The 27,594-nt window shown below is 35.6% G+C and overlaps 1 protein-coding gene across 1 annotated transcript in view; it reads left to right on the top strand.

Annotated features, from left to right (window-relative positions):
- The window catches only part of LOC128995094 (uncharacterized), a 176,995-nt gene that overhangs the window by 51,560 nt on the left and 97,841 nt on the right, over positions 1–27,594 (top strand). The window contains exon 2 of the mRNA XM_054419984.1: positions 26,319–26,770. Within this exon, the coding sequence (XP_054275959.1) occupies positions 26,442–26,770 (329 nt within the window). The 5' untranslated portion in view covers positions 26,319–26,441. The remainder of the gene's footprint in view (positions 1–26,318; positions 26,771–27,594) is intronic.

The raw sequence follows: 27,594 nt of genomic DNA, 5'->3' as shown, positions 1-27,594 counted from the left end.
ACACAGCCACCATTTTGTTTTATTCACTTTGTATAACTTTTTTCTGAAAAGTGGTTAAGAATACGAAATGAAACTTTGCATAAACAATCGGGACAACTAGACAAAGCCACACAATAGTTATGAAGATTTTCCAAATTCAATATAATAACAACAAAATATAATAATAATACAAAATGGTGGCTGTGTGAGTAACTAGGGACTTCCGTAATACAGTATTTAAATATGATATTTAGATAATGTGTCTTACCCAGGGAACAAAGCCCTAAAATATTGGTTGAGAGTTCCGGGACACCCTATATATGTCTCAGATTTTTATATTTCTGCCTCGTAAGAGTCAAAGAATAATGCTCGCTCCACAATCTGAAGGTTACCGATCGGATCCTGATAATTCAGTAGCTCGTTGATTGTTCGAAACTAATAGTTCTAGATTACTTTCATAAATAATAGTTTTAGCTTAAGTCACAATTTATTTGACAAAACTTACAAAGCCTTCGTATCCAACTTCATTCTACACTCCTGCATTAATATTTAATACCCTAGTACCTTCAACATGAAGGTTGGTAACTAGCTGTATTAGCGTATGTATACCACCAAAAGCTATTGTAAAAGTCGCCACTTAACACTAGGTACGTTATGATACCAGAAGATTGTGCAAGAAAAATAAAATTAATATCTGAATATCATATTTATCAAATTCGTTTGCTTTCACACAACCTAATCAGACCTAACAGACTGTTTTCTCTTAGGAAAGCGTTTTTTCCTATGAATTTGGTGGGGTTTTGCAATGCATTTTCTGCTCAACATAGCTTTAAGCCTGATTCCTGAAGTCCTAAAGCCTAAAGAAGCGTTTTTGTTCTTGATGGTTTCTCCAATAGTTTATCATAGCTATACAAACATCCCCATTTTAGTCATTCTCTAACCTTTCCTGCGATACCCCAGGATGATATCAGCTGTTACTGGGACGACGCCAGAAAGGAAATACCAATAGAAACAATCAGACCTAAGTGGCGATGTTTCGCAAGTGTAAGAGCAGAACGTCATACCCTAGGATAACCAAACACCTCAATGGTAAATTACTAGTACTGCGCAATGCACTATACGTGGCCCTTGGTCATGTCAATCGAGTTAAATGGTCGACATAATTATTTACAAACCAAAGTATCACATTTCGTTAATATACACTAGTGTACCTTTTGCTCGAATTCGAGCAATTGCGAATTATTACAGGCGTTATTTTAAAACGAATAACAGTCATAATTTCTGATGACTGTAAAAGAGTTGATTCAAAGGTTATGGAAATACTCACGATAATCAAAATTTCTTGAAAATATCTTATCATTTTTCAAAAGTTTATCGTGTTTTTTTTAGTGTTTTCTACACATGTGTCCCACTCATAGCCGCATTAGCTTGTCCCTAATAACGATTATAAATTGTTAAAAAAACAATAGTAGTTCTATTTCGTCTACTTGGTGGTGTTCTATGATTTTCCTATGTTTCCATAATTAGCAAATTTGCTCAAGAAATGGAGCACAGTTTTAATTCAGTTTTCTATATCAAATTGTCCGGACCTTCCTCGCTTTTTCCATTGTAATATTTACACCAACCCAAATTCAAATAGTAAATATTTCATTTCAACCAAGTCAGTAAATGTTTGTAGCACACGTTTCATTACATTGCCACTAAAATATTAACAGCAATTGAATTATCCAGTTGTTCATAATGTAAACAAATATGTTTTTCATAAGGATAACATGGGGACTTTAAAAGCCACTGGGGCAGAGCCCAAGGAACTTAAAAAATGTAAGGTTAGTTTAATATGTGGGGATAAATCTTGTTTACAAAGTTTCATGTAGCGTATTAATAATATAGATGGATTAATTTCCCATCCCAGTCAAGTTAGTTGCCACCTCATTACCAGGTTAATTTAAGATCCAATTAAAGTAATTTAATTAGTGTTGAGTAGACCACGTGATTGACCATGTGACGTGCTTTTCTTGTGACAACCTACACAACAACGTGACAGTACAAACTTTATCCGAGGTTAATGTTCTTTGCCCTAATTATCCTTATACATATCCTCGTTGTACATACCAATAACAAAATAAAAGTGCCTTTCAAAATAATAGCTGGATTTTTTTTTTTTTGGGGGGGGGGGCGTTCAGTTTATTTTTGTGATGGATTCGATGCGCGTTTTTTAAAGAGAGACACATCAGAGTTTATTAAATGTTACTTGCTTTGTCAAAAAGTCGTAGTATTCAAGTCACCCTTACTCTTGCAATTTTATTATGACATCAAATGTATTATTTTAAAACCCTCTCTCATTTTGCAACACGATTTTACATGAGAGCATGACGTTCACGCTTAATCCGTTGTCAGTAGGTGTTACTTCCGCATTACCGGGGTTAACTGGGGTCAAGTGCCCACTGCAATGTTACTACTGTACTACTAGTTGTGTGATGAATTGCAGCTGTGTACGTTGAACAGAATGTTGAAATGACCTAATTAGAGCATTCCGTAGTAATCCGCACTATAGTTAATTATTCCTTCTATGATGTTTCCTCAAGATTAACATTGTTGCTGATTCAATTGTTAAAAGATGCCAATGTGACAGTAATTCTTCGAACATTTGAACTGGTAAATTCCCTCTTAAAACTCCCTCTTATCCGGACACCTTTTAACCGGACATAGATTAAACCTGAATACACTCGGCAAAAGTTACATATATTTACCAATGTTTTATCAGAACATTGGTTTAATCGACAGAAAGTGGTCGGTACTGCAAAGATTTTCACGTGGGAAAGATGTGAGGCCAGTGTCTAAAATGGTATCCTAAATTTAAGTACTTTAATATATTTGGGATAGTTTTCGAGTCCCCCCGTGGCTTGCACATGTATTGATAGTCGCTTCATAGTTTTAAGCGGCCCACACACTACACGTGCATTGCACGCCGTGCAAGCACGTCGTGCCAAAAACTGACGAAACGTGCAAGTGTGTAATGAACACCGTGCAAGCACGGCGTGCATTGGCATGGCACGGTGAAAATCAAGACGAGTTTGATTTTTGGCGTGCCGTGCCAAAGCACGCCATTCTGACTTGCTAGTGTGTAGGCGGTCCCCGTGCCACGTGCTGGTAGTTCAACCACTTTTGACAGGGTTTGACCCTATAATAGTACTTTCTTATTAGTGAATCAACGGCATTTTGTCTTGGCCATTTGCAACACAGATTAAATACGCACATAGTGGCGTCCCCATCTTAAATAATTGATAATTGATCATTGACACGACCGTCGGATTATAACACAATGGATCGCGCGCTGTATGTGATGCGTGAGCCGAGACGCAGTCATAGATCTCTATATAATATATCATAGAGCATACATCCTCCACCACAGTATTGTGAACCAAGTGCCCTGCCGGCATAAATCTGTACGGAAGCGAGGTGCAAGGTCTGGACTAACCTAGGCACTAAGGTGGCTTAGTGCTGCTGCCTTGTGTCTATTTTAAATGATTAATCAATTAATCATGTGCAATGTCCTTAAAACATATGTGTGTTCTGTTCTGCATTTCATTTGTACGAACAGACGATGTAATTTAGCACGTTGCAGGCTACACTGAAGATCAAGTGTGTGGGCAAAATGTGCCGTGCAAAGCACGTCGTGCCAATAAAAAAAAATGGCACGGCGTGCAATGCACGTGTAGTGTGTAGGCCGCTTTAGGGGACGTCGGTTTAATAGGAAAACTCTTTATCCGGACTGACCACGAGCAGTACGGATAAGAGGGAGTCTACTATATTTTCACATTAATGGCGAATGATTAGACAGATAAATTCCATATCTATTTAATGGTGTGTTATGCATTTATTAACATCGCCAAACTCATTCTTACATATCTGTAGCTAATGCACCAAATGATATATGTAAATAGATTATAGTGGTACGAACAATTACAAAGATTTTTTTAAACAATCAATTTTAGAACACTGGCAAATCAATACTCACAATATTGAAAAGTTTGTCTATAACTATACTAAAACAAAATAAATTTTTTCTCGTCGCAGAAAACTGTACAAAAGAAGTTTTAACAATTACCACAAGTTTATTCGTGCAACCTCATAAAAACTTCTACTATAACGAATATAATATATGTTTGTCATTCTTGAATTTTGGCAAGTCATAAGAATTAATGTTTCCGACGGCGTCACTGGTCTGAACTCTTCTGCCAATAACGTCACTCCGGATTTATTTGATAGCTGAAGTCGATCTTTCGAAAGAGATACATGTAGCTACATTTACGAGTATATTTGAATCTAAAGATTATTCAGCAAAGAAACCTCGCTTTATTTGAATTATTATGGAGATATTTGTAATACTGTAGTAGGAAACATAATTTTTACTAGGTCGAAAGAGGAAACATTATAAATTGCAATTTTAACGTTTACATCACGAGTACAATTACGGTTTGAACTTCTACCGACAGAGTGTGTGATCACAGATGTTCTTATATTGTACAGCTATTAAATCATGTAAAATGAAAAGGTAACGTTTTACAGTAAAACTAAAATAGTACGTATATGAGGGTTAAATGAAAAATCCACTAGTAGGTCTATGGGTTTGAATTACATCTAAATTGAATAACACATAAACAAGTTAAAAACAATGTTTATAGAAGGTTATAGTTTGCTTACAGCTCAATTTAAGGTGAATTAGTTTGGATACTAATGTACTACTTAAATATTACCTTTGTATCTTTGATGTTCAATCAGAAGTTTTAATTGTTGTTGTGTTCCAGGTGGGATACTCTTACATTTGCTGTTCGTAAGTACATTACTAGTTTTGCTAGCATAAAGTAAAATGGGTTTTTAGCAATAGCCCTCTTTTATCACAATAAAACAGTACAGTGACAGTATGAATCCTAAAATCTAACAAAAATGAAACTCTAAATCTATATAAACACTAAATGACACCAACATATAAGAACTGATTTTACAATAGCATGAGACTTATTATGCAATAAACTCTCTGTGTTACGCAAACTTTTCTTCTGCCCTTTTTGGTTTTGTTTAATTATTACGGCAGTTACGGTTTGCATATTTTCGGCTATGTTTGGGCTGTTGCTTTGTTTGTTTTGGTTCATGATATAATTTTTGTTTCTGTTTTTGCACTCAAATGCTATTATCTAATAGTTTTCTTGAATTATTAGATTGTTATTGTGCATTTGTTCCAGTTTGTCAACTTGTATTTGTCATTGCTTGATATCTCGTAGCTTGTTACTGTTCTGAATTGTATCTCACTTGCATCTTGTTATTTCTTGTTTAAATTTTATCACAACTCGTAATCATCATATGTATTGGCGTCAACCGTTGAAACAATAAATAAATATCCAAAGTCAATGGTTTGACAAAGACAAAATAAAGAGGAGGGTCGTACATTATAAAGTGTGAATTCCCGACACGTTTGTTTGAATAGCAAATCTCTCTTCAGCTTATAAAATAGTACTAGCCAAAATGAACGATGATACTGACTCTAGTTTTGAAATATGCCATATCCACACGATGTTGCCTAAAGCTACTTTTTCATGTAGAATAATTTGATCTGTTTCACTCTCCATGTGCCAACGGTACCTCGCACCGTGACACCGTGTGGTACCGGTACCGGTTGATACAGATACCCGGACTTGCCGCAGATCCGGTGCCTGGGAGGTTACGCTCTGTTGGAGTCCGTGTGTGAGGCTTACTGGGCACTGGTAATCCACCTGAAAGCATGCAATGTATTAACCTAGAGATTGAATGGCTTTCCTCCTCCCAAAAACAATGGAAATGTTTGCCAATTTCAATTTAACTATCAATTCAATTTGGTGCGCTTACTGGTTTAGCGTAAATTGTTTGATTGGATTCCAGTGGAAGGGTATGTAATGTTTTAGAGATTAAAAATGTGATCTGTACGGTAACAATATTGGTATTTAAGATAAACTTTGGTGTGTAAAGTATTAGAAAAATCGGTTTGATGGCATACATATACAAAAATTACTTTGGATCTCCAAAGTACATCTGTAGTCTGGGAAACTCGAAACCACCCTACAAAATACTTTATTCTTACCCTCAAGTTTAAGGGTAAGAAAAGGGGTTGTTGATACTTTTTTGGGAATTTTTATTGTTATTATTCATACTTTGTCATGCTTGCAGTTATAAACACCATTGATCAGTGTATTAAAGCAGAGTAAGAACGCCATTCAATTAAGGTCTCCGCAATAAACTTTTGTACGGTACAATTGGCCAAAAAACGCCTAAAGTACACTTAAAAATGTGTTCATAATGTTTATCAAAAATGATTAAAGAATGATGATGACTTATTACGGTTACGTAATCATTATTGAAAAAAAGTTTGCTAATCGTCGGTGTTTAGAATAAATCATATATTTTAACAAAAAAGGAGGACATGTCTCCAAAAATGACTTTTCTTAAAAGTTCGCATTTACAGTACCTAAAGAACAACTTCCTCTGCAATTACAATGATAGCAAACCTTAAACTTGGCCTGGTGGCCTCTGTAGTGGCTAGAAATAGCCACTGTCTGTCTGTCTGTCTGTCAACTGAGTGTGACATCTCTGTCTGTTGTCGGAAACTTCTACAAACTTTAGAGTAGATTGATCTAACAATAATATTTGAGATCCACTCGTTAAGGTGGTTTGAGACCGATACAGAAGATAGTTTAAACGCTCATTTACTATTATTCACCGGATTGTCTGCAGTTTCAGTATTTTGGGTTGTAGTGAAAAATGGAAGATCTACAAGGTTGGAGATTTGTTAAGAGATAGTGTGAAGAAAATATTACCATTGTAAAATTGGCGTATTTAAACACTACATTTCCAAGACACAACAATTGATCAAAAGAGAGACTTTTGCTATTTGAACAATTGCTTCACAAAAGCATAGTCTTTATATTCTAATGTCATATTTTACGCCAACTTCACCACAGTATGAGTACGTTCATGAGATACAATCGTGTCCACTGTAGTTAGGAAACTAGAGGCGAGCAAGAGCAGCTTCCCACAGTAAGATCTGATAAAGGATTATATTGCGGAGAGATGATATCGTTACAAGACAGAGAGACGTGCCTGTCCATTGTCTTCTCTGTCTGTACTGTTGTCCATCTTCAGTCAATTCTGGGTTTGGTGGTACAGACAAACTTATTGTATGAAAAAAATATTTTGGTGTTACGTCTCCAATTAGTACGGTGCAATTACACCTAAACCTCAAAACGCTCAAAATGCCTTCAGGAAAAGCTCACTTTTGACTCCAATCTGTTCAATATAGCCTCCGAATGGTAAAAAGTTACACAATTTTAGAGCGTCGGGTTTAGGTTAGGGGATAAGGTTGGTAGTTCTTTTTGTTTTTATGAAATGTTTAGCAAATTATGTGGGTTAGCGCAAAATACGTAATTACTAAATTATACTGTGATAAATTTCAAACAGGAATGGTACTTTTCGTGGTCTTGTTAAAGTGAATGGCTACAGAGTTACAAATGATTAAAAAATTACATTTGTTGACACCTTTTAACGCTTTGAATTATATGACTACTTACTTTGGACTATTTTTCTGTATTGTAAAGGCGAATTGTGGTTATATTGGCCTGTTAAAAACTGCAAATCTGGAACCAAAGAGTTTGGCTTCAAAATTATGACTTCGGAATTCCCCTTCTCTCAAGATTAGCTGTACTTCGACGGAAGAATCATGAGATACGTCAACTGTTTAGTTTTTCGACAAAACCCTCTACGTTTTAATATACAAGAGATTCGGCAACGACAACTGCAATATAAGTTAATCGCAAGCGGGAAGTTCCATTGAAGTAAGTTGCCAAGTCTAATAAATATACAACTCTCACTCACACATTACTACATTCACGCTCATGTACACTCACACACTCACACTCGGTACCGGTGTGGTCGGTCGTATTTTAGAATCACTTCTCTTGTCGTCAAGTGTATTTTTAGCCGTCCCAGTTGTCTTCGCCGGCCTTGTTAAATGTCTCATTTAAATGTGAATTGCCTTGTTTTGTGGATATCTAGGTTAGTTTTTCGTTTGAAAGAACGTCTCGGTTATTCTTGGCGTGGATGGTTTACTATCCTGAACAATTTGGATAAGCAGTTTTCGCTTGTTATTTTATCTCTTACTAGAGGTCGCCTCTTGGTTGGAAACTCGACCAAAAATATGTATCAAGCAAACTTCTCTATTTTCACCCCACACTGTAAATAAAACATGTGATTGGAGTTTCGTTTTGATTTTCTGTTTATATTTTGTCACCAACATAGCAACCCATAAGGCCCATGTTAATTTTTTTTATTTTAATTGATTTTTTGTGCTTATTTTTGAGCCTATTTTAATTTATAAAGAGATTCTGCACATATACAGGCAAATACATTTCTGACTGCTTAGATTTTCCATGCGATGCACACGAACCCAGAAAAACGGCTAAAGAAACATGCTTGCCTATTAACACATAGATGATGTATAGGGATATAGTTATAATGTATAGGGATTTAAAAAAAATGTTGTATCGGAGGGAGAATCTTTGTGTGAGCTACAACGCTTGTCTAGCAACGAAATATTGTGAATCCCTATTCATGAAGTGAAATTTAAATTACCTAATTCATTTATTTATTATCGTAGTTAAGGCAAGAACGGACAACGGAATGGTGTATAGTGTATATTTAAACCCAAACGTGGGTGAAAGATGTTATACAGTTGCTACAATGTATCGTCAATAGGACAATCTAGTGAGACGCCCTACGTAGGTTTGTTAAGCAGCGGCTACACTTGCCCGATTCGGTCCGGTCCGGTTCGGTTCGGTCCGGCCCGAATTTGTGAGGGGTGGCTACACTTGTACGAATCGTTTCGGTCCGGCCGGAAGATGTAGCTGCACTTGTCCGATATTTTGAAGGACACACACGAGCACGGGGCGCAAGTACAGCAATACAGAAGGTGTTTAGTCAAAGCCAATTAACCGAATAGGCACGGTAGGCACGTGCCTAGGGCGCGAGGCAATTGGCTTTTTTTCGGTGGGGGGTGCCAAAAAAATTAAAAAAATGGTGAATGTATTTGCATGCAATCGCGGTAAACTTCTTATAATCCCTCGCGGTGGTGTATACAATTTAATGGTCTCCCGATATTGCGTCAAAATTCTGACTATTTTCCGCTGTCGTGTAGACATAATTATCGTCTTCCATGATCGAGGCAATATATGAACCGAAATTGCCTAAATTCTCAGTCCTATGTTCTACAAATAACAATTTTTCCTAATTTAATTCATAATTTTCATAGCCGAGCGCTCACGGAACCCCCCGATCCTCATCCGAATTTCGGGAGTAGGTGGCTACACTTGCCCGATTCGGTCCGGTCCGCCCCGAATGCTTCCGCCAAATGCGGATGAATGCTCCCTGGACGATTGTTCCGCGCCGAACCGGACCGTACCGGACCGAATCGGGTAAGTGTAGCCACCTCCATTTAAAAACATGGGAAGCATTGTTCCGCATTTTGGAGGACCGGACCGAATCGGGCAAGTGTAGCCGCTGCTTTACTAGACTAGCGATTTCTTGAGCCAGAAAAAAATTAAAAAATATACTGATCGTTGACAACTCAGTCAAGTTTCAACCATCAATTGATCACTTAATTACACCAGGATCGAACTAGTGAGCACTCAAACCACTCAACCATCCCTCGCCTGTGTCACTATCGTTGTATCCCAGTTATATTACTAGTCATACTAATCTAGCATGAAGACAAATTTGATACTGTATTGATGAGTAATTTTTAATTATACCAGTAAGCTTCTAAGTGGTCACTTTATTACTCCAAGGTCCATAAAAAGGATACATTTTCTACTGTTGTATATCTCCTGAGGGTGCTTCCCAAGGTGACACCCTGACTATGTTGTTATTTAGGGGGTTGAGAGTATCTGAAGGGGGCTGAGGGAGGTTAAAAGAGACAGGAAAGTGCAGGGGAAGTCTCGAGTGTGTAATTACAGCTTCCCCTTGTCCACATCACTTCTTCGACTGCTAAATTGCTTTCTTCATCTTCACAAATGCTTCAAGACGTTAACTTTTCGATTCTAAAATCGAGGCTTGTCATTTCACTTTGGATGGCTTGCAAGAAGTTAGGAAATTAGTGTATAGTATATGTAGTAGTGTGAAATACTTAAGGCCCTTCTGGGCAAAACTGGTATACTAACTGTCATAATGTAATCAAATCGGTTGATTTTTTAGGTTGAAAAGATGATTATGCCTTTTATGTGATATGGTTGAATTTGTATTTCTAACTCAATGATCTAACTATTTGAATTACATTTTTTACAGTGCAATAGCTAAAAATAAATTTAACGATCTTACTTAACTGCCCTCCACAGAAAATACAATCTTTGTTCAATTACAAACCGTAACAAATAGTTTCTCTGTTATCAGTTACACCATAACATCTGTACGTGTATAGGCCTATATAAGGTATATAAGGGTTTCAAAACATTTTGAAAATAACGTAAACGAATTCAACAAAAGTTTAAAAAAATAGTCAACTCAATATAATCGTTAATGTTAGATATCCACCCTTTGAATTTTATAAATATTAAAGCTATTACTTTGAAATAACAATTTTGTTTATGATTGGTAAGAAACAATATTCAAATGAACAAAACGTAAATATAAGAGGTCTCACAGTTTCAGACAGGACGAGAGATTTTGACCTGTGATCTTTGTTATTGAATTACTTGACCTTCCGATGACATCTGTGATCAATCCAACTACTTGCAATTGCAATGGCAGACAATTTAAATTGTTCGCTAAACTACGTAGCTCTGATAATATCCCACGGGAAGACGCTGTAAAAACGGTTGTTGTTGTGAGGTCGTGTTTAAAGAGCCATAGCAGTTTTGTAGATTATGTAATTACGCCCAGTTTATTGTTTTCTCGATCTAACTATATTGTGAAAAATTGGACTTTCGAATGAAGAATTGCCGATATGATTTCTACATTGTTTCTAAAAAAAAACAATTTTAAAAAATTGGTCAAACTTTTCCAAATAAGCAACAGACATACACACTGCGACTATTAATAAGTGTACCTGGTTGTTAACAACAATACATACCGTTAACCTGAACTGTTGGATTTAGATTTTAAATAAATCTTCAATCCTACCTTTGTGTGCATTAGCAAATCCATTTCAATTGTAGAGGGTTTGTGTTGGAGATTTAAATTTATGAAATTAGTTATTTATCAAAACGACCGCTTTAAATTTATAAATATACTAGCTGACCCGGCGAACTTCGTATCGCCTAAGTTATAGGTTTCCCCTAAGACAGACCGATGGAAAGAAAGTACCGTTACGTTTAATTTTCAAGATGATCTCGTTCGCATCGCTCAATCACGTCCTGGTTGAAGTTCGTTCGCTACGCTCACTCACCTTTGGGTTACCTTTAGGTTGGAGCTCGTTCGCTGCGCTCACTTGCCTTCAGGTTAGCTCGTTCGCTACGCTAACTCGCCTCCAGGTTGAAGTTCGTTCGCTACGCTCACTCACCTTTGGGTTGGAGCTCGTTCGCTACGCTCACTCACCTTTAGGTTGGAGCTCGTTCGCTGCGCTCACTTGCCTTCAGGTTAGCTCGTTCGCTACGCTAACTCGCCTCCAGGTTGAAGTTCGTTCGCTACGCTCACTCACCTTTTGGTTGCAAATTAGCTGTTGTCATAAATGTAAAAGAAATAATAGTGCTGCACCCTGTTGGTAATCCTTGTAACTTTAATGCTATTGAACATCATAGAACAGAACCAACTTGTTTAATTGAAACAGCTGTTAAGATTCATTAATTCCATTTCTCATAAGGTTAACATGGGAAACTCCAGAGCCACTGGGGCGGAGCCCTTTTAAGAATTTCGAAACGGGAAATAGTTTACGTCCGATTCGCATACCTACAGAATTTACACACCAAATTTCATAACGATCGGTGAAGTCGTTCCGGAGGAGTTTGCAGACAAACACTGTGACACGAGAATTTTATATATTAGATTCATTGTGGTTCTGAAGAAGTAATCCTAAATATTTGAAGGTAAATTAAATCTAAGTAATCGGAATGTGGACTATTAAATTGCCAGTGGCATAAAGATACATTTTCATATGGTTCTTATGAGTGAATCTGTGAAATATTGTAGTTAATTTGTGGATTTTAAGAACACTTTTGCTTGACTCTATTGTGCCCCAGATTTGACGTGTACATAAAAAATGCATAGTAACAATATATTGTTTTTTTTTTGACTTTTTTATGTAAACAGTAATGGTATAAAACATGAATCGGTATTTGAAAAAATAAAACTTTTGAGCTTTTAAGTCGATTCCAAAATTGAAATCGTGTCCTGAAAATCAACAAGTTTCTTGTAAATTTATTTTGCTGAGTTAGCCTAGTTATTCACAGTTGGCGTGCTCCCTAATTTGGCCTACGTCCAACCAGTTTTCTGGGTCAAATAATTCTGGATTTTATTATGAATTTTGACAGTCTGGCGCCAACTTTATCATGCTTTGTACTGTGTAACCTACATCTTCTGTGAAGTTAATAGAACTCCTCTCCATTTTGTTAATAGACAAGTTGTACGTACCGAAAGTGACTATTGTGTTGATGTACTGTTGGATCCATTTGGAAATTGATTGCTTAAATATTATTTAATATGGAGGTAAAGTGGTAAAATTCCACGCAAAATTTGATTGCACGAAATCCTCCATTTTGTAGCTACTGTATTTAAAATGTATTTAAACCCTACTTTGCGGACAATAATGTAGTTTCTTAAATTTACATAAAGGGAAAATATACAGTAACAAGATATAACCATAGATTAAACATACTCCCTTGTGTTGGTTAGTCTATGATATAACTGGGATTTCTTTTAGTATTTTTCACTGACTCCATATACTCCATATTTAAGAGTCATACATGCTATTCCATGTGTAATATATTAAAACCCTATTATTACTAAATAGAAATATCTCAACAATCCAACAGGCAAAAAGGCACGACACGCCTTACAACATTAAGTAAAACGTACAAGAATAACGCAACACAACTATTTTTTAATGGTATTATATTTGCTAATAAAAAAAAATAAATTTTAATATGTAGTATCGCCACTTACACGACATTTATAAATAAATAAATAAAAATGCCTTTATTAGCAAGCGTTCCTCAGTTACAAACTGCTTTACAGGATAACTCTTGTCATTTAACTAATGCTAAATAAAACTAATAACAGAAAATTCACATGTTAAATATTTACAAAATTAGAGGTACTTCTTCCACAGCTTTTAATAAATTTTTTTAGCCTACTTCTAAAAGCTTGCACACCCAGCAACAAGGTCACAGGGGAGGTCATTATAGAGAACCGTCTCCTGCATACCTTTTAACCATTTAAAAACCATTTAAACAATTTTAACCCTTTTAAACCATAAAATTAGTTTTACTTTTGTACCAAAACGTGTCTATACTTCTCTCGTAACGACGTATTATCCACATATAGATGATCTAGTCTGATGCAACTTAATAGCGAAGCCTAACAAGTGGTCTGGCACTAGGCAGTAGGTGCTCCATGGGTGGCACAGTATAGTGCAGTATATTGCAGTATGCAGTATGCAGTATGCAGTATGCAGTATGCAGTATGCAATATTCTATGCCCCACTGCTACGCGTGTTAGCATTATTACACGTTTCACGCTTCGTAGACATGACAGTGCGATAGGAAATGCGCTAACTTGTTACATAATAGCTACCACGTGCGCGATGAAAAAACCGTTGAAAAGTAAAATCTTTCGTCAATGTAAAATAATTCTACTGTGTGTTTGGCTTCCTAAGTAGCGTAGCTGGTTTATTATTTTATCCATACTTGCTAGGTATTTGAGTGGTCATAGTACTCGCCAAGAGTCGCCTTAACAATCAAAAGGTGCCGGATCGATCCTGAGAAAAGTCAGTAGCTTTTTGATGGTTACATACTGGACCCAGCTGTTCCTGTTCATTGGGCTTTTATTAACGATCCTGGCTAACGAAACAGCTGATCTAAGTCAGTAACAAAGCTATACACGGATCATCACACTCCATTCTACACTCATCCTTCACTCAAATTTGGGTTAAAATACGCACCTACTAGTCATCGATCTCTATTATTACTTAATAATAGAGATCGATGCTACTAGTAGGTGGTGTCCCCATCACAATTGATAATAATAGTGATGATAATAATAATAATCAGTTGGTTAGAGCACGACACTTGTTGCTAGTGCTTCAGTACTGTGATTATATCGATGCCTGATGATTCGAAATCTATTTTAGGCAATCGATATACTTATGTAGAAATATATAAAAAAACTAGCTGACCCGGCGAACTTCGTATCGCCTAAGTTATAGGTTTCCCCTAAGACAGACCGATGGAAAGAAAGTACCGTTACGTTTAATTTTCAAGATGATCTCGTTCGCATCGCTCAATCACGTCCTGGTTGAAGTTCGTTCGCTACGCTCACTCACCTTTGGGTTGGAGCTCGTTCGCTACGCTCACTCACCTTTAGGTTGAAGCTCATTCGCTGCGCTCACTTGCCTTCAGGTTAGCTCGTTCGCTACGCTAACTCGCCTCCAGGTTGAAGTTCGTTCGCTACGCTCACTCACCTTTTGGTTGCAAATTAGCTGTTGTCATAAATGTAAAAGAAATAATAGTGCTGCACCCTGTTGGTAATCCTTGTAACTTTAATGCTATTGAACATCATAGAACAGAACCAACTTGTTTAATTGAAACAGCTGTTAAGATTCATTAATTCCATTTCTCATAAGGTTAACATGGGAAACTCCAGAGCCACTGGGGCGGAGCCCTTTTAAGAATTTCGAAACGGGAAATAGTTTACGTCTGATTCGCATACCTACAGAATTTACACACCAAATTTCATAACGATCGGTGAAGTCGTTCCGGAGGAGTTTGCAGACAAACACTGTGACACGAGAATTTTATATATTAGATTATAGGTCTTGTAAACAAGAACATTTTAATAATTGAAGACCTTTCGAATAAAAACAATACTGTCAGTTGTATGACAACATGTAACTAGTTTAAAATAAAACATTTAGCAACACACGAGATAATAAAGGTCTAATCGTTGTTTATTCTACTTTTTACAACGTTTAAGTAGGTCCAAATCAGAAAAAAACTTATAGTATATTAATTAAGCATACTTAGCCAAACCTTGATAAGATAAGTGCCTGTTTTTACACCTAATTGCTGATAAGTTCAATTGTCTTGCTCAAGTTCGGGTTTTGCCCTTTGTGTTTACACATTTACTGTCCAATTTTACGGTTATTGAACTTTGAATGTTTTTAAAGCAATGCACAAATAGATTGTGGTGTGAACTGTTTTTGGAATTGTGTGTTGGATATCGATGTTGAAAGTAGAACTGTGGGAAGATTGAAGTAATTTTGATTGCTCCCCTGATCCCCTTCCCCCCTGCATGATCGGTGATGGGGAGGGGTGGTTTCATTCCCTCATCAGCGAATGGTTCCCTGAGGAATACAGATGCTGAGACTGGATCAGCACGTGCCTGACGCAATCAGCATCCGTTTATGTGTAGGGTTTCTCCTTGAAATCGTGTTAAAAACAAGTTCAGGCTATTAGCTGATTAGTTGGGTCATTAAAAATATGGATTACGTAACAATGAAGAATTATCTCACTGAAGTTGGTAGTTTTCAAAGAAAATTACTACACTAAGGATCTTTGCGGGTCGAATGGATCGCTTTCTATAAAAATGGAATACCACTTGAGTTCAAATTAAATAAATTTACGTTTTGGTTCAGAATACACTGGAGAGTTTGGCTTGAATCAGCCTTTACTTAATGATTTATATCTCCTTTATTCTTACTGGTTTATCATATAGTATCATAAATAATGTTTTAGGCTTTTGAGTAATTATGTATTCCAGAAGTAGATCATTGAAAATATAGAATAAGTAATAATATCTTCTTGATCAGCATTGTACTTGTTATTACATTTACGGAAAGTAAATAAAGATACGTCTTATAACACTTAAAACATATATTTACGCTTATACTGTTACTCACAAGACGGTAAATATACAAAAGATGGTAAGTGGTGATCGATTTCGATTGGACACTCCAATCATCATCAGACCTAATAGGCGAATATTCTGATGATGATTGGAGTGTCCAATCGAAATCGATCACCACTTACCATTTTTTGTATATTTACCGTCTTGTGAGTAACAATATAAGCGTAAATATATGTTTTAAGTGTTATAAGACGTATCTGTCGATTTAACTCACTGAAGTTGATAGTTTGCAAATAAACCTACTTAAAAAAATGGAAAGGTTGACAGGTTAAACGGGTCCCTTCCTATGAAAAATTACTACTCAATTAAAAATTAAATAAATTTTCGTTTAGGGACTACTCACTGGAGAGTTTGGCTTGACTATCTCACTTTTATATTTACTTGTTTCGTAAATGGACATAAATTATGACATTGAACTATGGGCCGATGTGTTAATTACACATTGATTAAGACTTGGAAAGACATTTAACTGAAAAGATTTGTAATTTAAAAGACAATTACAAAATTATAATTGTTTTCTTAGAAGAGGATAATATTCGTCTTTAGATAATGAATTATAGTCCATATACCAAATCGGTAGCGGTCCAAATGGTCGCATCGCAGCTGATGATGGGCGGACTGTACCATGTAGCTGGGCAGTTCATTTCCATTTCCGCTGTCCAGGAGCCGCCCTGCGATGCTTAATTTATTTCATCTCCTGTCACCTCTCCCCTCCAAGCTGCAATCAAGGTTTATGTCTGACATAAACTGTAGGAATGCACAGCTTGTTGGCCCCTTTCCGGTTAATTTCTGGAGCGTTTATGACCAATTGGCAGACAGAAGTGCGGTACTCATCATAAAATTTTGAAATCGCTTAATATATTTTTATCCAACTTTGCACCAGCATTTCCCTCAAGTTGATAGAACCCACTAAAAGTCATCAGACATCGAGGACCTTTAAAAAATTACACAACAAGTCGTAAGGAAAGTTTGAGGCCAGGTTGGGTCAGCCGGACCCATATGGTAATGTGGTTACGTCATCATGAGGTCACCTTTTAAATCACCAGTCACACATAAACAACGCTCCTTGCCACTGCCACCTAGATAGAAGTCACACATGAACAACACCTGCCACTGCCACTTGTATACTGGCATACATGAGCATTCATCTGCAACGGCCACCTATACACGATATTCAATCAATCCACACAATACAATTATCGTTGAAATCTCTCTTGGCTGCCACTGCCACAAATGGACAAAAGTCACCTGCCACTGCCACCTATATTAGGTATACATAAAAACACTACTTGATTTTATTTCCACATACTGCACATACAATCATAGATAAAACATACTCTCCTAGTAGATTTGTCATCCTTATGGAACAGCTGAAGACAATTGTATTATTAGTTTCTTCTGGTGCACTGTAGAGGTCGTGTTTTGTTTACAATTTGTTTCTTGTTATTTCAGTAATATAAAACCTCTTTTAATTATTTAAAACGACCTAATTATTAACAATAACTCATCCCCCAGTTATATAACCAAACATTAAAGTACCAATTATGAAATGGACACTAAAATAATAGAAACAAAATTTCGTCGACACTAGCGATCAGTGTCACCGGACATGAACTAGACAAGAAAATCGAGCTTCAAAATTTAGCCTACACAAACATTTCCTTCTTTTGCTACCTAAACACCTCCAGTGACACAAATGCACTTCTCACTAATTCCTTCACTATTATGATCACGAAATCGTAATACATATTTCCCGGTTATACTCTTACTTCTTAAAACAATATTCCCATTTTCTTGTTTACAGTATTTACATTCCTTGATGTTCTTCAACGATTACATAATGCTCAGCATTTTCTTTAACAACAGAATATCTTGTTTGGTATAAAATCAGGTGAAAATCATCAAATAAATATCTCCATACATTGACCGTTTTCGACCACTTCATAGTTAAGTCATTCTCAATAGCATAAACATTGTTTGAACCTTAAATTAGGACGAGTTTTAACTCACAACACGTACGTGATATCACCTGTCAGACGGATCACGACCTGATTATAATTCGGTTCTCTGCAACGCCATAACCCAATGTAAAGCCTATGCTAATAGCTTGCTTTGCATGTGACTGTCCTTGAGCTGGCAAACGTTGTGACTGGGTGTCGAGGCTATGTACAGTCAGACAGGGGAATAGTGTATTATCAATCATTTAGTAAATCAGTAACTCAGTAAATCAGCAACCTTTTGGCTTGAAAAAGTAATATGGAAATACTTAAATCCAACCAGGAGAGTGGGAAATCCCTTTCAATCAATCAAGTATAGGCCTAATTAAGTATTGAATTTGATGTTGGCAAAACTGAAACAAGTATTGTAAGTAAACTTAAGAGTAACTCAAAGGTAGGTGCAGTCATGCATTGTTTTAATTAATTATGGTAACGATATTTAAGTTGGTTCTATCTTATGGATTAAATTGATAGCAATTCGTTTTCTGCGCACAGGCATAGACCGTGTGGGTAACATTCTATATATTTTTATATTTGTTTTTTAGTTGCATTTGCTTTATGAAATAAAACTATTTAATATGATCATACTGAATTCCATTTTGAGTTACTTATTTCCTACAGTATATTTTTATTATTTTGTTATCTTCCCAAATGATTGTCTCGCTTGTATCACTTTTGAACAAATTTAGCCTGATGAACACACAAATCAATCTGTTTTTCATCAAAATGTCTACTTAGTGAAGTTCCTAATAAGAATACAGTAATGTTAAAAACTAAACTATAATCCATTCTGTATATTTTTGACATTCACAATATTTGCTTAGATTATTCACAGTAGTTATAAATCCAAAAGGAAGCAATCTGAAGTTATAATTGGGTGAAACTGTTTTAAGGTAGTTGAGTTCTTGGTAAATTTACAATTGCGTAAGGAATAGTTGAATTAATTACGAATTCTTTGAAGAAAAAAAATACATTTTACAAGATCTTTCTCAGATCATTTTATTTACATCATCTTACTTTATTTTATTTATTTTCTTTCTCACAATAAATACTCACACATGTCTATAATTGCTAAGTAGAAACAGAAAATAATAACAACAGAGCAAAACAGCATCAAAGGTTCAGTTTGAATCGTAAACTCAAAGATCTGACAAGATTACTTCAATTCACACAGAAACTTAAGGATGCTATAAAATGAACAAGCAACAACTACAACATCTAAACCTCTGACCTATGCTAAGTAGTTTTTTACACTGTATTGTTGTGCAGACCTGCTAGCCATGACCGTCATACAACCAGGGTAGGGCTATGACGTCACTGAAGGCCGGGCAATATTTTAATTTGCTAAGTGTTTGGTGTGGGTGGTATCGTTTGTTTTGACCTTTGATTGTTGATTTTGTATGAGTGATTGTTGAATGTATAATGATAAGGATAGTAACTAAGAAAAGTGTATAAAGGCGTGGTTTCTTCTGTACTTATGTATCATCATGGTAAAAATAATATTTCTCAGTCAAGGAGGATATAGTAACTGAACCTCATCCTGAATAAATTAAATCTAATAAACGAATCTGTAGATTTATAACAGGATATGTTAGGTGTGTAGTTTCAAAATAGATAAGGCATTTAATTAGTAGCCTACTGTATTTTTTTATTATGTATGTACAAGCTGTTCTTCTTCACAGGATAGGCTGTTCTACTCAGTAAAAAGGCATTATTCAATCCGTTTAGTCAATAGCGATTTTTACCTATCTTAAAAAAAAAAAATTATTCACCATATGTTTTAACGTCGTATGAATCAAATCAAATTGAATGTAAATACACAGGGTATTTGTAATAAAACTGTAGATAAAAATACCATTTCAACAGATAGGTCAGTAGTGCAAAACTCAATATATCCTCTTGAATGAATTTTTTTAGTTATTAAAATTATCATTCAAATGGCAAATTAATGTTTTCAAGACATTTAATTCGTTAGTTACTATTTTGTCAACCATACTACTAATTTGATAATTTTTTCAGTACATTCATGTCATAATAAATTACGGGGTTTTGCCTAGTATCATCTATATATAATACAATTCCGGTTTTCTCGTAACATCCCTTTTCCAGCTGTCCTACTTAACCGATTTTCACGATTGAGGTGTCATTTTAAAGCTTATGATCTAGCGCACCTGTAACGAAAAAAATAATGTCCTTGAGGGCTTTGCCACCCATGAGCTGCAATTATTTCTAGAATTTACTTTCAATGATCCAGTGTTGCTGACAAACTTTCTTTATAATGGTTTAAATATAAATTGTAATCCAACAGCTGATTCTTCAGTTGAATGTTTTCACAGTCAGATTGTAAACAAGAGACAGACGAAACAGTCTATGAAAATGGACAGGCAACTATTGGTAATTTCATCGCGATTAAAGTAGTAGGTAAATCACTCTTCAGTTTTATGGTGTAGTTCTAGATATGTGAAAAGTAAAAGGGTGTTGCATATTTTTTTTACCTTAGAATTAAGTTTTGAACCCTATGAAAATATGCAATTTGCGCATTGGATTGGTAGTATATATTCTTACGGAGTCTAGACGTGTGTATTGTGTAAGGTTACGTGTGTGAGTATGAGAAAGTCGTGTTGCCGTAGTTTGCATGAGCATGTCGAATGTACTCGCGTTAACTGCATGTAAACCATGCATGCACCATGCTTAGGTTGTAAGCACCATCACGACATGCTTGTAGTTTGGTATTTTAACACTGAAACTCAACAAGGCGTTTGATAATAGAGTAACAATTGTATTAAGCATACTAAAAATTAATGTTTGATTTTTTTTTATCAACGGCTCTTCGGTGAGGGGGATTCCCAATTCTATTATTTTGTACCTTACTGTTAACGTAGGCTCCATTAAGTTAAAGTAATGTCACATGCTAAAATGCATTTGTGGATTCTAACCCTAGAGTTCTGGACGGAGAGCCCGCGTTTTACCTATTAAGAACCCCAGTTTTTCCAATATCAAACCCGTACCATTATAGTCAGCAATTCATTGAAAATTGGAATCAACAAAGATGGTATGAAAAAAAATTTAAAAATATCTCTCTTTTATTTGAAAAAGATACACTATGTAAATAATATTTTCTAGACAATAGCATAGGTAATCTGTAGTTGGAAACTGTGAATTTAAATACTTATTTTAAAGAATTAGGTAGTCATTTAATCTAGAGACACACATCTTTCCCTATAACTGACAGTCAACACAGCTACATAAAGGACAATGTTATTACTTAAACTTCACTAACCTCTTCCACTTGAAAAAATGAACCACTTCATGATAAAATAGATTAAATTGGATCTTATCTACATCATTATTTATAGTTTATTTAAATGAAAATGTAAGTTGGTTGACTAAAGTTAGCATTTCTTGATTTACGAAAGGCTCGAACAGTCAAGTGACATTTCGTCAGTGATATCATGCCTTCGTCAGTCCACCCACACCTGCAGACAACTTTCCTTATGCAACTTGGCAAACTTGTTTAGACAGTATAGTTATATCATGCAAAGTACCTTATATGATTTATGGTTTAGTGTTGCTTTTTACAACATGTGACTTTGCATTTGTTATTTGTAATGTAAAAAGAACTAAACATACTGTCGTGTATTTTGCTCATAATCCAACTGACACAATAATTATATTTGGGAAATTAATTTGATTATGAGCTAGCCTACAGCATGGTTTTATTACAAGATCCTGTGCAACTCGTAGATTTTTAAGGTACATAAATTTCATTCAGAATAACTTAATTTCAGAATCAGCAAATAATTTCAAAATCAGATATTTTTCGGGGGACTGGATTTTGTTTACCAAGATAAACTGAAATAATACAAAATCGAAATGGTGACAATGCATGTCTCGTTGGGAAAGGTAATATGGTATGAATAAAATATATGTCATTATGTCTTCTAAAGGGGATTTCTCAAATTATGTAAGCACCAATATTTAGTAACAATTTATTTCCCTGAGGCCTTGTTTTTTATGCAATTTAAAACTGTTGTTCTTTGATTATTCTTAATGATGTTATCTTAATCTAACCGCCCTTGGGCTATTAGCATAGACTAATATGCGTGTGACATAACTAACTAATAACTAACCAACACAAGTAGAACTCTCAACCCCATTTTGAAGATATCTGTGTGTAGTTCGTGTTGGTGACACTGATCACTAGTGTCGACGCAATTTTGTTTCTATTATTTTTAGGGTTAATTTCATAATTTGTGCGTTGTTGGTTATATAACAAGGGACGAGTTATCGTTTATGATTAGATAGTTTTATTTAGCTAAACGAGGATATAAATGACTGGAATAACTAGAAACGAATTGTAAAAAATAACGACCTCTTCGGTGCAACGGGTGGAACTAACAATCAAATTGTCTTCAGTTGATCCATAATTATGAGAATCTCTTGTTTTATCTATGCTATAGTAAGTGATACCATAGATAAAACATACTCCCTTAGTAGATTTCTCATCCTTATGGACCAGCTGAAGACAATGTTATTGTTAGTTCTGTACGGTTTTCTGCAGATGTCGTGTTTTGTTTACAATTTGTTTCCCGTTATTACAGCCGTTTAAAACCTCGTTTAGCCAAATAATACGATCTAATCATAAACAATAACTTGTCCCCTAGTTATATAACCAAACAGTAAAGCACAAATCAAGAAATTAGCCCTAAAATAATAGAAACAAAGTTTCGTCGACACTAGCGCCCATGTGTCACGCACATGAACTAGACACGAAAAACGTGCTTTAAAATTTACAATGGGATGAGAAGTCTACTTGTGTTGGTTAGTCTATGGTGATACTAGCTAATGAAACAGCTGATTTCAATAAGTACGCTACCCATCCTTTACTACTCATATTTGCGTTGAAATACCTCACTTGAGTCCATCCTAATTGGTGATGTAATGGATGTACCTAAATATATCTAAATGGATGTAAGTTAACCCAAAGAATAAATAACGAACTTACCTACTGCTAAACCTCCCTATTTAAAACAACCATAAAAAATAAACCTGTTAGTTCTGATTTTTTCATTGCTTAGTTAATATTCGGTTGTGAACGTTTCAATTTGCAATATGCCTCAAGAGGTATCCATTGTTTATAAAACGATGCAGTCATATCTGAAGAGCAATTGCACCATACTGCATGTCATCTCACTCAAGTGCTGTTGCATGAGTATTATGTAAGTTTGACATCGATTTGAGGTTAATCCCCGACTAAAGTTCGGCCAGATTTTACACTGTGTGATGTGCAAAGAGTCATTCGTCTATTGCGATCTCGTTTCGAAGAATCAAAGTTCTAATTCCACGAACCCGGGTTATCGCAGAAATTATTAATTTAACACTTTCCTATCGGCGGCGTCTTTCATTTTCTTGCTCGTGTTTGTGCTTGCAATATTGTACCAAATTGATATCAAAGTACAAAATAATACACCAATCTAAAAAATATGATTTATATATAAATATAATTTATAAATATCTTAAGACCTAGAATTATTATTAAAAAAATAAATGTTTAAAAGGAACATTTAATTTGCCACATATGTATGTCACTATAAAGTACTCGCCTGGTTTTTTTTCACTATTTTCATCTTGAGTTATCCGTTATCCTAAATCATGAACTTGATATGCTTGCAAAGACCGTAGACACTAGGCAACAGAATATTTGAGGGACATTCTAAATGTTAATATCGAATAAGGGGGCAGAGGGTCTGTGTTAAAGAATTTCTCAATACATGTGTTCAGTTAGTGTTACTCATTTAAAGCAACACATCAAGATCGCGCAATTTTACCTATCATTTAGGGACAATTATTGCTATGCTCGTATAGCAATCGTGGTGATTTTATACCATTTAATTTTAAAAATGTGTTCTAGACTAACCAAACCTTTAAAATATTTCTTGATATAAAGTTTGTGAAAGAAATGAGAAAACGGGGAAGTACTTGTATTTAAGTATTGATTTGATTACATTATACATTCTAATGGGAGAAGGTAGAGTTCCCCTTATTGTTATTGATTATTCAATGGAAAACGTCCAACAGACGGTACCTAGGGAAAGAGGAATTAAAATGCTTTTCTTCCCTGAGATTGCGAACTGAATTAATTTAAATCCAATTAAAATGAATGAATGAATGAAAACTGTTTATTGTTATCTTTACATAGTATTGAAGACTATTCCCATTATACTAACTAAAATTGATTGCTATTGGTTGTTATTTCGGGTTGAACTGTCCAAAATTATAAATACATCTCTCAAGCTGTTTTCATAACATGTTTATAACAATTAATTATACAAGAATTAACTGACATTTGATTGAAAATGACATATTTCGATGTCACGTTAGTTTTGTCAATTTATGGTTTGTACTTGGTTTAAAATGTTTTATTTAGGCCGGTAAATATGGTACTCTTATGATACGTGCGTACATTAACTTATCTCGTTTGGTCCTTCTGCTCTGATGTCCACGGTTCGAATCCCGCCAATCAATGATTATTTTTAGCTATTTCATAATGACGTGTCACAGTGTTTCACTCTTACCTTAAAATGTTCTGTTGGTTAAAAAATGTAGAAAGCCACCAGCTAGATACCAAATACTAGACAACCAACACCCCTGTTATCGCATGTGGAAGCAAAAACAATCCCTCACCCCTAAACGCATTATATTCATTTATGCGTGTATACTATATAGCTATTTTAAGCATTTAGGTATTAAATTGTACACTCAACAACTTACATGTCAACGTGTATTAACCTGTAGACAAATAACATTATTCTTTGATAAACCACAAAATGAATAGTACGGCATTAAACACTATTTCTGTGAAAATAACACAACTACTCAAAGTCATTATCTGTTAAAGTTCTTAAACAATAAAAATTGTACAATCTCTTATGATACAACTTATCCTAACTCCAACATTTCATGACCTAACCTAAACGAAAGCCTCTACAAGGTAAAGTAACAAACAACAAGCACAACCAAGTCAGCTGATTATATAAGGGAAGCCATAGAATCCTTACAGCTGTTCTATGATACCCGACACTAGACTCTATTGCAAGGTTATGTTTCGATGTATTTCAACGTATTGACGAGACTTGTAATTTGAAACATGTGTTGAATTAATACTTTTCCATTCCATTAACCGCATTTGAATTGCATAATTTAACTGTTGATTATAGGTTTCCTTGGGGCGTAAACATTAGGAAGTAAAAGTCGCTAAGTCATTAGGTTTATCAATATTTGCTAGTGTTTGTGACTCGATGATGAAGTACTTTTAACAAATTAGTCGTGTGATTATTCGTCTAAATCTTGGACGAAAGTGCTTCACTTGAAGAGCTTCTTATCTATTATTTATGCATTATGCAATAACACTCATTTACCCAGAGTACACGTTACTAATGTGACTATGTAGTGTACATATATATATATATGAATGTATTTAAAAATTTAACGATCAGCGTAAGATTCGTTATCAGTGTAACTAATCCCTTCAAGGTTGGAATCATTAAGTACAGTATTCATTCCTCCCGGTTTGGTGAGTGTTTAAAACTATAGAGAAATAAGCCGCGTTATATTATTTTTGTCAAAATCCGTGTTTATGTTGAGCATGTATTATTTACTTGGAACAACCAAAAAACTTGAAATAATTACAATTACAATTTGTTGAAGGTTTTAATAAAAGTCATTGGTTCCTATACGGAATTTGTGTTTCAATACTTGACGATGGGATTAAATTATCTACATCATTATGGGGATGTCTCCCCAAATATCCATGGCAAATAAAACGTACAGTGTTTTTCTAAATTTTCGCACAGATTTCTCTCCTACGCTTTACAAAAATCCCAAGTGAGTAAATATAACTTATTAGATTGTCTCTACAAAAATTGTACTATAGTTCGTTCACAAAATTTAGGCGGTTTGGGGGGATTTTCCCTTCCTACCCTTTTTTGCTTGATGTATATGTTGCGGCTGATAGGCGTTTTGGCAAATCACAGCTGACGAGAAGGTAGGATCGAGTAGGGGGGTATATTTCTTCCCAAAAAAACTACCTAACTTTTGTGAACCGAATATATTATAGGGGGTTTAGTACTTTTCCTGTTTCTTAGAAAGTCTTATCCTAGTATTTATCTTTACTATTTTTCAACTAACTCTTGCGTTTTGTTCCAGAAGCGACATCACCGTCAGCGGCCGAGCTCCTAGAGTGTTTAGTGTGAAGTGCGCTGCGCAACCTCCGTGAAGTTCCGTAAGTTCCGGGAGTGAATCAAAGTTCAGTATGACCGTTTTGTGATAATGCTGTCGTACATGGTCCCCAGCATAGAGGCAAAACCTCCTCCGGTGCCGAGCAAGACCCGCTTCCAGGTGGACCTAGAGAACCCGCGGCTGACCAACGGACATGCAGTGGTGAACGGCACCGACATGCTGGTGACGGGACCGTGCCTGCCCGCGGACACGGGCTCCGCCCTGGCTCGGGCCAAGGGGGTGGTGAAGAACCCGCTGTCGACCGAGAGCTCGGCCAGCAGTCTGAGCAGTGGTGTGGGGGAGGTCGCCCCTACACACCATGGCGAGAAACTCAAACCCAAACTGATGAACGGCGGGACTAAACACACCACGTTGAAAAGGTCAGTTGCTTCATGAAGTTTTATTGTTGGGTTAGGTGAAACATTTAAAAGTATGGTTAAGAAGTATAATTGTTGCAACAAATTGTTAATTAAGAATCGTAGTGATGAGAAAAAACTTACTTATTGATTGAAAAATTCATGCATCGATATGTGTGACGTACCTCTAACGTTCCTGTGTGCAAATCCTGAATACAGAGGTTGCAAAGGTACTTCGGTTTTCTAGGTCCACATGTTATTACTACCATAATGACGAATACATGTTTTTTAGTTGATAACATACATTTACATACAAACTAAAGCTAAAAGTGAGTTTCTCATTACAACCATGGAGACCAATCAATTCAATTTTAGTAAAAGCCTCACCTCAGAACTTTGAAATCCATTGGGAAAAGACGTCGTCCAGTACCCAAGTGGAAATAGTCCTCAACTACTGTATTTCTTTGTATAGTAGCAATATTTTTGTGAAATTCTAGCTCATTCGGTTCAGGAGCTATTACATGGTCAAGTAACACCTCACGCAAACACACAGACGTACCATTAGACACAATAGTATGGATAGTGAATATAAAATCATTCTGTTCGCTGTTCCAGTTTATTCATATAAATCGGATATTTCATAACTTCTTTGAGGGATTAAAAATGCAATAAACCCTGTTAGTTTTGTACAGTATAAGCAAATCAAGTTATTCAGTGGACCAACGTTATACGGCTTGTAAGTATATTCCATTACATAGCTATCTCCGAACAAAAATCTCCGTAACAATAAATTCGTTGGTTCCGGAGCTTATCTGCGGCGCGGTAATTTTATAATAACTCCGAACTAA

The sequence above is a fragment of the Macrosteles quadrilineatus genome, unplaced genomic scaffold (genome assembly GCF_028750875.1).
Source record: "Macrosteles quadrilineatus isolate MER2022 unplaced genomic scaffold, UCM_ALF_1.0 Scaffold_5__1_contigs__length_97177068, whole genome shotgun sequence".
NCBI lineage: Eukaryota > Metazoa > Arthropoda > Insecta > Hemiptera > Cicadellidae > Macrosteles > Macrosteles quadrilineatus.
Note: the sequence above shows the minus strand (reverse complement) of the source record. Positions and strands in the feature narration are given on the sequence as shown.